The 12,341-nt window shown below is 48.6% G+C and overlaps 1 protein-coding gene across 1 annotated transcript in view; it reads left to right on the top strand.

Moving 5' to 3' along the window:
- Window positions 1–9,165, top strand: part of Tunar (transmembrane neural differentiation associated intracellular calcium regulator) — a 47,407-nt gene extending 38,242 nt beyond the window's left edge. Inside the window, exon 3 of the mRNA XM_085697902.2 lies at window positions 6,770–9,165. Within this exon, the coding sequence (XP_085554028.1) occupies window positions 6,770–6,955 (186 nt within the window). The 3' untranslated portion in view covers window positions 6,956–9,165. The remainder of the gene's footprint in view (window positions 1–6,769) is intronic.
- The last annotated feature ends 3,176 nt before the right edge of the window (window positions 9,166–12,341 follow it).

Here is a 12,341-nt window from a genome sequence, read left to right as displayed (position 1 = left end):
AGAGTGTCTGCTCTCTGATTACCTGGGATAGTTACCGATCACAACGGGTTCCAAACCGCTTAAGCAAAAGCAGTATTTTCATGGCAGGAATATGGAGGTTGCTCACAAGGAGATGGTGAGCCAAGCTTTGTAGAGGGCTGATTCCAAGAGGCAGCAGTTGGTGGGTTCTCCTCTGGACACCGTGACTAGAATGCATCTTTGACTATCAGGGTGGATGAATCAGCTTGCTGTGGCCCCACCTTGTATCTCTTCCTAAAGCTGAGTATAGAAAGAGACCATCTGTTTTTTGGTAAGCTTAACTGGATGCAGGCCATCCCTTCAATTCCATGACTGACAGCATCCATTATGGAGGGTAATTTTCCAGAAGAAGCCCAAGATGCTGATACATAGAGGAAGGCGTGGATGCTGGCAATGCCATGAACAGCAGTGAGCATCCTTGTCACCCCTATCTTGACCAGCAAGGACTCCAGCAAGCACACAGAGCCCTCACTCCGGTCTGTTCTCCCAGCTCTGTTGCAGCCTCCACACCCGGACCACAGGAACACTGTATCACTGTGTACTCCAGGTTTATTTCCCAAGACAGGCATCCCAGTTAGGCAAGCGATTAAAACTCTCCAGTGTGTATAGCAGGAGCAGCCCAGAAGAAGACCAGCTTGCTGAGTCTGCTCAAAAGTAAGGGGCCATCAATTTTCCACCTTGGGGATGCTAGGCTGTGAACAGTGTTGTCTTTGCAGAATCATGACCCTCTTTCTGGTGACAAGCAAGGGCTTCTTTTGACAGTTAACACGGCAGGCCTTAAAACCCTATTGTTGTTTTCAAAGTTGTTTCTATTTGAGGCCTGGGGAGCTGGCCCAGTGGGTAAAGTGCTTGCCGTGCAATCACAAGGAGCTGGATTCAGTCCCCAGTATTTGTGTAAAGAGCTAGACATGGTGGTGTGTGCGTTATCCCAGTGGCGGGGAGAGATGGAGCTCCCAGGCCACTTGGTGTAGCCTAATAGGCAAGCCCTGGGTCTCAGTGAGAGACCCTATGACCAGAAAAAGGTGCATGACTCCTGAAGATGACCACCGGGGTTGACCTCTGGCCCACACGCATATACACCAACTTGTGCACCCCTGTGCCTGCACCTGCCCATTCATGAACATCCACCTGCAAATACACTCTCCAAATGGTTTCTAGTAATTTCTTATATTCATTTTACTGTAGTTTATTAATTGGATAATTCACTTATGAACATAAGTAATTGATTTATTAGTTAATGAGTAGATAAAAGTAACATATTTATAAAACGTAAATTATAACACACAAGCACCACGTGCCAGCCACTAGCTTAGGAAACAGCTTAGGATGCTCTCAGAGCATCTGTCAGCATCCACCCCTCTCATCCACTCCATGGAAACCACTACTTTGGCTTTGGCATTCTGTTGCTTTGTTTTGCATCAGGTTTATGCCTCCAAACAGTGTGATGTTGCATTTTTTTTTCTTCTTTTCATTTAAATGGTACCCTCCCTTCTGTAATTTGAAGAGTGCTTTACCTCTCAACGTTGTACCTGTGATGTCTCAACATCTCCTGCTTTCCCCTACCCCCAGTGTAAGGACTCTTGAAGGTCTATGGCCATCTGCACAGAGTTCAGCATCCTGCGAAGATGAACACTATTGCCTGCAAATGTAAGATCTTGTTCACATGTCCTGGTGTGCACCTATGCAGGTGTAGTAAGGGCTTGTCCTGAGTGGTAGATGTCTGCTCATTGGGGTTGAGTGTGCTCAGCTTTACAAGGGGCCATACCGTTTTCCAAGGTGGAGGCCTGATGGGCCCTGGAGCCTGTATTTGGTGTCCCTGAAGCCTTGTGCCTTGGTAGTGCTTGCCGCCTTGATTGGAGTTTTCTTTCTTACCAGCCTCATGGTTCTTGAAGGGTAGTTGATTATGTTTTACATTCCATTTGTCTGACAACCATGTTCAGTTTCTCTGCGGCTTCTCTTTTGAGAAGTTCCTAGATAGGACTTTGCCTACTTTTCTATGGTGTGCTTATTGCTTTCTTGCTGATTTGATACTAATATGCAATGTCTATTAGATATATAGTATATCAGATGTCGTAGGCCACGACATATTATTCACTAGCCATTTGTCTTTATATCCTAGGTGGTAGCTTTTGTGGTTCATTTCTATGGTAGTATTTGGTCATCAAGAATCTCAGGCATAGTTCCTTGGAGTTAATTAATAGTGTCCTCCATGTTAGAGCCTTTCTGTCTTAAGATAGCTGTCTATCCTCCATGGCCGCAAACATATCCCTTTCTCCTGACTATCTGACGATCATGGTTTTCACATTCTCCATCTCTCTACGCTCTATCTGGAACTGATGAACTGTTCTTTATTTGATGTGTTGCTTACTTCATTGTGGGGACCAGATAATGTCACAAAAGTAGCCAGAAGGAGGAAGTGCTTGTTTTGACTCCTTTTCTGTCACTGCCCGGGTTTCTAGGCTGAGCTCCCAGACAGAGCATCATGCTCTCCAGTCAACACTGTTGGTCCCCTGTCCCCTACCCAGTTACATAAGAAAACACTGTCCTAAGCACTTCCCTCCAGTGGAGCCCTCAGTGACAGCCCTGGGAGTCCAGCACCCTCCTGAGGTCGTTCCAATGGGGGAAAGGTGGGCTGATGTCCTAACAACAACATCTGGGGACCAACTTCAGCATTGCAGCTTTTTCTCCTGTGGCTCAGAAAGGCCTTTCCGGTTAGCTGCAGAGTCCTCGGGATGTAAACACAGGCGACCTGATTTTGCCCTCCACTTCCTCCTGAGTCAGAACCATTTGGGGTTAACTCAGGAAAGGGGCTAAATTAAGCCTTGAAACCCAAGCATCCTTGATGACAGGCAGTTTGTTGTGCTTGAGTGACTGCCATGATGGGTCTCTGGTTATAAGGACAGCACTAATCTCATCTCTGGAGAGCAGCCGTGGCCGTCCAGCTCCTGCCCTGTAGAGACAGGAGATACCAGGTCCCTCACAGGACCTGCACATACGTTCAGCATGTCTCGCCTGGGCACTGTGCGCTGACGTAGAGGCACGGGTGCTTCTGTCCTAGAATCCTCAGCGTCTAGAAGACAGCAAATGAGTATCAACAAAGCCCAGCACACAAGGGTGTTTGGAGACCCTTCTACCCAGAGCAGAACGAGGAGTAGGCTTCTACGCACCTTCCTAAGGCTTACGTAATGTCTGGACCACGGAGTGGTCAAAATCAAGGGGAAGGGAGCCAGTTCTCACTTACCGACAATCAAGCAGATGCCACAGCACTGAAAATCTGTTTGACAACACTACCAACGTCACACACATACATACCCCATGCCTGTTTTCCTCTGCGGAGTGCATGTAGCTATGAAGAAATTATATACATGTAAATTTTACATTAGAAAAAACATGAGTGGATATGGGACTGGAATTAAAACACACGTACTGCGGTATTTCAAGGGAGAGCTGTCAGATCTTCAATTTGCTTTGAAATGTTCTGAAACAGACGGTGGGTAGAGGGGGTGCGTGGATGTGTGTCGAAGCAAGCACATGCCTGCACACAGGAATTGTGGAGCAGGTGTGTGGATGCTCACTGTAAGGGTCCTCCAGCTTTTCTACATGGGAACTGTTCTCCTATGTAATGTGCAGTATGGCACCCGAAGATGAGTATCATAGGAGCGCTCCCAGCAGCGCTAGCCATGGCAACCCCAAGCCCCACTCTTCCTAGGTTCCTTTAATAGTAGACTGGACCCATCGGTCCCCGGTATGTAGAGTCAAGAGGCCGCCGTTCCTAAGAGAGACTGTTTGAGATAGGCTACACCCAGCCCCATAGGCAAGCCTTACAAAGCAATGTGGGGGAACAAAGCCAGAGTCCTGAAAGAGAATGTCTGTTTGTAAACATTCCAAACCAGGCAAAGCTGCCTATGGTGCTAGGAGTCGAGGGAGTAAGGGACGGTGGCTTTAGTGGATCACCAAGGGACATCCCTGGGGATGCAGAAGGCTGGGTTTTTGTTTTGTTTTGAAATCTTAGCACTAAGGAGCATATCTATACTTAAGCTCTACGCTTAAGGATGTGTCCCTTTTCTCAGTATTGAAAATGGAAGGAAGAAAAGCCAAACCATTTTTCCCCGACTGTTGTCAGGGTCGGAACCCACCCAGAATGCACCTCTTCGCTCACTTACACGCTCCATGCAGTCAGTCTCCCAGCTGTCGCTGGTGGGCTCTGTCCTTCGCACAGACAGTGTCCTGAGCTCAGCGTAGTGAGTTGCTCTGTGAGGCTTTCCAGGATTCACATGCACAACAGAAGGAGTGAGAAGACGTTCATGGGGGAGCCTCCTTCCTAAGACCCGGATTTCCAATGGTGATCTGGGGATGTACTCCCTAAGACATCATGTGACCCATACGTTAGGAGTCTCCAGAGAAACAAAACCAACGGTGTGTGAGGAAGCACATTTGGGTGGGCATGTGGTGTGTGTGTATGTGTGTGTGTGTGTGTGTGTGGTGTTTGCATGGGTGTATGTGTATCTCTGCACACATAGCAACACACGTTTCTTTTCACACGTATTGTCTTAGTTAGATTTCTAGTGTAGCAAAAAGCAACTTGAGGAGTAAAGGGTCTATTTCATCTTTCAGCTTCCAGCCCACCATCACAGACAGTCAGGACAGGAACCTAGTGGCAGGAATTGAAGCAGAGGCCATGGAGGAACGCTGCACACTGGCTTGTTCTCTCCGGCTTTCTTATACAACTCGGGAGCAGCTGCCCAGGAGTAGCAGCTGCCCAGGAGTGGCAGCACCCCTAATGAGCTGGGCCCTCCCACACCAATCATTGATCAAGAAAAATGTTCTATGGACTCGCCTACGGGCAATTTGATGAGAGCGTTTTCTCAGCTGAGGCTTCTCTTCCCAGATATAGCTGTGTTTGTGCCAGGATGACAAAAACCAGCCAGCACGCACGTAGCTTTCTCACCCGCGCTATCTCCTGAATACAGGAAAGCTCTTAGCTGGAAAGATGCAGTTTCCTCATGGAGGAAGTCTAATCTGGTCTGTCCCTGGATCCCATCCCCCAAAGGCCCCATGTGTCAGCATATTTTAAATATAAGTGGGGTAGAAATAGACAAGGAAGGGTTGAACTGCTGACCTCTGGATGGCTATACTAACTACCCTAATATATAAACGTTATATATTACAAATACACAAGGAGTACAGAGAACAACAGAAACATACACCTCTCGTTTACAATGATAACAATGAACATTCCAGTGTTCACTGCCCTGCCTAACTTACAGGGAGTGATCAGCATCTCTGAAGGCCATTGTGCCCCAGGGATTCCTTACTGCTTTGGCTAGAGGAAGGCATTCTCCGGATTTCATGTCCGTCATTCTTTGTTACAGAACTCAAAACACACATTGCCCAGCAATGGCTGTTTGGAGCCTTCACAGATAGTCAGGCTGCGTACATTCTGCGGAGAGGTGCTTTTTCCCTCCAGTGTCTGGGCTTGGTCCGTGCTGTCGGGGACAGCTGCAGTAATGCCATCTCATTGTCATGGAATATTCCAGTCGTGCGTGTGGCTCTGTTACCACATGGTCACTGACGCACACCTGGGCAGCCTCCAGTCCTTTGCTGGGACAGCTGCTACTGCAGCTGGATGATTGGCCTCAGTCTCCAGGTACACAAAGCTGCGCTCTCTCTCTCTCTCTCTCTCTCTCTCTCTCTCTCTCTCTCTCTCTCTCTCTCTCTCTCTCCCTCTTTCTCAGGTGCACAGCTGGGAGAGCAGGTGCCCAGCTACAGACTGTCTCTTTGCTTTCCTAAGTAGTGCCAAATGGTGTTCCAGAACAATTGTGCCAGCATGTATTCCCACCAGAGACCACGAGAGTCTCTTGTGGGACCGCCTCCTTCACACCCTGGAGGAAGTGCTGACAGCCTCTCTGGGTACAGCATCACCTCCTCTCGGACCTGCCTACTCCCCTCCCTATCTCAGCCAGAGCTTTAGACCGTGTGTGCGCGCGATGGTGGTGCCCCTGCGCCCTCCTGAGCACAGAACTCACACTCCTCTCCTGGCTTTGACCCAGCATGGAAGCGTATACAACCTCCCCACTCGCTCCAGTGTGGCTGTGATAACTGTCTGTCTCTGCTTCATGGGAAAGGGGAGAGCAAGCCACACTGAGGGGGTGGCCTGAGGCTAGACTCCAGGGCGTGTGTCTTTATGTTGTTAATATCTCATCCTTGAAATTTGTAACGTATGTTCTGACCCTATGTGCATGCGTGTGTGCGTGCGTGTGGTTGGTGGGCATGAGTGTTTGCACCTGCACATGTGTTCACACACATAGAGGCCAGTGAGCAACCTCAGGCTGTCATCCTTAGGAAAGTTGTCCATCTCCTTTGAGACTGTATCTTTAATTTTTCTGAAGCTAATGTTAATCAATTAGACTAGACCGACAGGCTAGTGAGTCCCTGCAGTCCTCCTGTGTCTCCATCCCCAACACTGGGATTCCAAGTATGCAGGCTTTGTTTGTGGGACCTGGGGATCTATTATCAGGTCCTTGTATTTGCAAGGCAAGCACTTGAGTGGCTGAACTGTCTGCCTAGACCCCATGTTCTGCCATCTCTCAGTGAGCAAGAGAGATGTATGCCAAGATCGTGTCTGATGCTGCAGACGTCACTACCACCCATGGTCCTAGTCCTGAATCCTGTAGTCACCCCACCCGTCCACCTGGCCTCAGCAAGGATGCTGAGAAATGATCTCTTTCCGCTCTGTTTCTCGTCATTCCAGGTTAGTCTGGCGAGGAAGATAAAGACATTTGCAACCAAGATGGTAATCACGAGTGGAAATGATGAGGACCGGGGAGGCCAAGAGAAAGAGAGCAAAGAAGAGAGTGTTCTGGCCATGCTGGGCATCATTGGGACCATCCTGAACCTGATCGTCATCATCTTTGTCTACATATATACCACACTGTGAATGGCCCCAGGCAGCCTCGGCTGCCTCAGGATGGCCATGAGACAAGGGTCCTGTGTGTCCACCTCTCGGTGACCAGACACTGCAGGGGGCCACACCTGCTCCATCAATGCACCTTCGAACTTTCTAACAGGTCGCCAAACGAACCCATCCTGCTGTGAGGAGCAGACACTCTGAAGCACAATGAATCCAACGAAACTCATTCAGGCCACAAGGAACTTCTCGTCCCTGGCAGGGGACCTGGCGGGATGCTGGAAAGACCAGCCTTTGGCACGAGTGGTGAGCCGAGGGGTGAGGGAATGAATGCCTCACCCTGGAGTGCTGACCACATCCCACACTGGAAAGGAGGAGGAGTGGGGCGGCCGCAGCTCACCTCCCAGGACCCGCTCTGGGGTGGTCCGTTCACAGGCATCCCATTCGTCAAATGTTTCCAGCTGTTTGATACGGAAGATAACTTATTTTTCATTTTTCATTGGCTTGATGTGTGTATCTGTTCATATCAAGGTTTATAAATATATATTTTTAATAAATGTGCTCTATTTTTTAGCATGAACCAAATATTTGGAGAAGCACTTCCGGATCCATAGCTTTTCATGGTTTTAATCGCTTTGCTCCATCAAGTGCAGCACACCATTTCTGTAGCCGTCCTGGTGTCTCAGTTCATCTCCTTTGCTCTCATGCTCGCCTCCTCCCCATCTCCACCTCCGCATTCTCTCTTCTCCCGTTCCTGCCCACTCCCTCCTCTCCCTTCTCCCTCTCCTCTCCCCCCATTCTCTCCTCTCTTCCCCTGCCTTCGTCCCTTCTCTCCTCTCCCTCTCTCCTCCCCTCTTCTCTCCTATTCTCCTCTCCTCCTCTCTCATCCAGAGGACATTTTTTTTTTCCCGTAATACCAGCCATGGTATCGGCTGGTGCATGTTCCGAGATTGTCGAGTGGTTTATGTTGTTCTGTCAGCGATCTAAAACGATTGTGGGCATGCAGACCTTAAACGCACCCTGTCTTCAATGAGAATTATGCATGCACAAGGGCTGAGTGACAGATCAGCTTTCAACGGGTTTTCAAAGGACTGCCACCGAGGAAGATGAGTGTGGCCCTGCCTGCAGGTCACCCGTGGGATGGAGCGGTCAGCAGCTCACCGATAGTGTTGCTCATTCACCCCTGCAAACCATTTGTTTCTCAGATTTTGATTTTTTTGTGTGTGACCGTGAGAGATGAAAACGGGGTAAGCTCAAAGTTCAGTGTGCCGCCCCTTCTTTGATGAGATGCCTGGGTGGGGCCAGGTCTCTTCAGAAGTTGGAGGGATTTGAATGATGTGAGGCCTTCCCACTGGGGGAGCCTGTGCACAGTCAGCTCCTGTTGTAAAGATGCCACTGTGACAAGTAGCCCGTCAAAGGCGTTGGAAGGGGCTCAATGATCTCTGTAAAGGACCCCTTGCACATTTTAAAGCTGGTTCCCACCCACATGAAGCTATTTCCTCTCTAAGGGGTTGGTTGAATAAATAAAACTTGCCCTGCTCCCTGGCTCCCTAGCACAGCCCCAGCCTGGCTGCCGTGGACGCCTTAAGGACAGGGTCAGTGTTCATTCCGCCACTGGCCGAACGGGCAGCAGACTGCCCCGTTGGATTCAGATGACACTGATGGGGTCTCTGTCTGCTCCCTTCCTTAAGCGGCACCACGGCGGAGTCATTTCTCAGGCTCCACTAAGGGACCAGTCTCTTTTATAAATCAAATACCCGTGAACACCTGGCTCTGGCCAGAGATGTCTCCTTCCCACCCGAAGGAAGGACACTTTGTACACAAATCACCGGGCCCTCTTAGTAGCCCAGGAAAAGGAGAGTCTCACCTGTGTTGTAGAAGAAGGAAGGAGAGCTCAGACCAGGAATCTTCCCCAAGATTACCCGGCATCCAGTGGAGTCAGATCCTAGCCCAGTCTGCCCAGTTCCTTATCCCAGCCAGGGTGGGCAGGAAAAGCCTATTGATTTGCGGAGGGCCAGCTCTGCACACCTCCCCCCTCCTCCCCCATAACAGGAAACAACCTGAGAACTTTTTGGACCCTGGCAGATTATGACACAAATCCAGAGAGGGGCAAGAGGCTGGGTAGAAATGTGAGAGGCGCCCGGGAAAGAGCGCCACCTACAGGCCGTGTGATTCTGGAAAATCTGTTATTCTGATCAGTGAACTGAGCAGACAATAAAGGTGCGATGGGGAAAAACCCACTGGTGTCGCCGACTTCCTTGTGAGCGTTCGTGTAGTCGTTTTATTTAATAAAACTCGAACGTTGCTGTATTTATTTAATTTAACTTATTTACTTTGACACAGGCTGGCCTTGAACTTGCTATGCAGCTGAGAATGATCCTTCACCTCCCCAGTACCAGGATGACAGGCACGCGCCACCACAGCCTGACTGTGACTCCACTTTAAGTAGAATTCTGTCTGGTTTGAACTGGACAAGCCTCAGGGACTTTTGAAGGTGCTGATTAGGAATTCATGGAAGAGAAGGGGGGAGTCACTTTTAAGAGCCTCACCATAATTTCCTGGCCATTTTTCTGCCTGGCTCTGATCTGGAAGTAAAGCTGCCCTTTGCATGACTGACATACAGTGAGGACCATCCCTGCCCTTTGTGCAGCTGACACATAGTAGGGACCATTTTTGGCCCTTTGTGCAGCTGACACACAGTGGGGACCGTTCTTTTCAAAGCTCCAGCTCCTGTGTCCACTTTGGCTGTTTAGTAGAAAATAATAACACCCACTGGGCAGGATAGCCATCACCTGATCTGAAGTTTGTGGGGGAATATTGGACCCAGAGGAAAGTACACAGCCTTCTCTTCCCATTGACTGAGTCAGTTTAGCCCAGCCTCAGCCAGCACCCACACTCTGCTTCCAGCACCTTCCACCCTCTGAAACACAGACAATCTTAAAAGCATGCATGTGACTCTCTCTCTAATATATCCTACATACTTCCCACAGGTTTGCCTCTAAAACCCAGGACAGAGATATCAGGCACAACCAGCACCTAGACGTGGCTTAGGGTTAGCTTTATTAGCTGCTGTCAAGCATGAGAAAGCCTACTCACCTCTCTTCCATTGTTCTCCATGGAAACAGTGCGTTGGGCATTCGAGCGCTTTCCAAACACTGCTTCGGAAGCCAAGGCTGGTAATGATACTGCTACATCCAGAGACGAGAAACACTGAGGAACCAAATTCCTGACTCGTATTCTTAAAGTCCCTTTCACATACCCTGTGCCTCACGTCACTGTGCATGGGACTCCTGCCATGGCGGTCCTCCAGAAAGACCACCTTGTGATCGGGAAGATCCTCCCACTGTTATATAAGGGTTCTTGCCTCTCCTGGAAAGCAGATGGAAGGAACAGATTGCTCATGCTTTTTGTTCATAAACATTTGACACACATCCACGTATGCTTTCCCAGAAGATGGGCTGTTTTACCCTAAGAAGCAGAATCGCACAGCCTCCGTAAATTCTCTCGTGGAAAGGCATGCTTCTTTTCTCTACTTCCAGGAAAGAATGGAACAGAGTCAAGAAGGGTTGTCTCAACAAGAAAGCCTTTTATTAAAGGTGAGCATACCTCCCAGGTACCCTGAGAGTTGTCCTCCCACCTGAGTATCCAGCTCTGTCATTGGTCCTGGTCTCCTGATGACCAACACTACTTTATGTCCTACCTAGCCAAATTCGGAAAACAGAGGGACAATGACAGAATAGTCCTAAATGTTGTAGGTCAATAATGATGATGATGACGATGACGATGATGATGATGATGATAATTACCACCAGTTGGTTTTGGTAGCATCTACTTAGTTAGCAGTAAAGGAATCAAAGTTAGAATAAACACAAGGTTGAGTCAGTCCTAATTCTGGGAAGAGCTAAAAATTGTTCTCCACTTGCTCTTCATTTCTCTCATTGGGAAGGGGGATGGCCACCTCATAAAAGCCGAGGACATCCCAGATAGATTGTCCATGTGAACTAGTCATGAGTGAAATCTTTTGATCTATCCATCGTCACCTAGTCCCTGTGACTTCCGATCAAGCAGATGATTGAAGGTCCCTGTCCGTAGCTCTCTTCTCTAATCAGCAATAAACTCTCACGGCTTTGCTGGCTTCTGGAGTCCACAGATGGGCTCTAACTCTGCCGTCTGTTTCCGAGAGGATCCACACTCATGGTTCTTGGCTTCCCATCACACCACGACCACCTTCCTTCTCCTAGGGATTGTACCCACTCCCTTCCCACCACTGGAGGTTCATTATCTCCATCACCGAGGTCCTCACCTGACTGTGCCGGGCCCATTTTGTCTTTGAGTTTTGTCTTTGATTCTAAAGCATTCAGTTCTGTGCTTGTAACACTAAAGACTCCACAGTAGGACTTTGGGCTCTGAAGTTCTGAGGTTGCCTCAGTATTGAAGTGTCCTGTGATACGATGTTGGCTCAGCTACCCAAGCTCTCCCTTGTCACTTTTTTTCTACAGAAACAGTGGCGGATAATTCTATGACCTGTGGATGTCTGAGCAGTAAATGGGTATAGAGACCCCACTTAATCCTCCTTTCCCAAGACAGTCCCTCTTTTTTTTTCTGAATACCAAAAAAGCCACCAAGAAACAGGAATAAAATATGGAAAGAAAATCTGAATTTAAGTTCTGGCTAAAACATTTATTGGCTCTTGACCTAGGACCAAATCCTCAATGTCATATGAATTAGATCTCACCATAAAAGCGTTTGGAAGCTAGAAATGTATGCTTTAACTAGCCATTAACGAAGTGATTAAAGATTGATAGTATAGAGTTATATCAGCTTGGTTCATACTAAGGAATGATACTAAATTCAGATTCAATGTCGTGGCAAAATCTTTCTTCTGTCAAAGTGGAACCAGGGATGGTGTCCAGGTCACCGACTGAAAGCACCGGGTGTGAAGACAATGGGGGTAGCTCCATGTCGGAGGCTGAGTAGTGAGCTCTCTCCAGCAGAGACTCGGTTTGTGTTGCCTCCTACTGACTAAGGAAACAAATGGAGAGAGAAAGGGTTGTGGGGAAGGCGGAGGTGTGGGGATCCTGAATCACACGGCAGAGTGGGAAGTACTTCTGCAGAGATTTACCCTTCTCTGCGCCTCACTCTCTTCCTTCTTCCCAGCGAACTTCGGAAACAACTCTGTGAGGTGGGCAGAGAAGATGGAGACTTACTTCCTGGGCTCCATGGCAGGGCTCAGGGTCCTACTGCCTGGTGCCTTAAATTATTGCACATTTATTTATTTAATTATTTAGCTATGCTTGTGCGCGCATAAGCATCTGTGTGGAGGTCAGAAGACAGCTCGTGGGAGCTGGTTTTCTCCTTCTACCTTTTGAGTTCTGGAGATAAAACTCAGGTCATTGGGCTTGTAAAGCATCGCTAT

This window comes from Myodes glareolus, chromosome 11 (genome assembly GCF_982192425.1).
Source record: "Myodes glareolus chromosome 11, mMyoGla1.1, whole genome shotgun sequence".
NCBI lineage: Eukaryota > Metazoa > Chordata > Mammalia > Rodentia > Cricetidae > Myodes > Myodes glareolus.
This window is presented reverse-complemented; position numbering and strand designations above follow the sequence as displayed.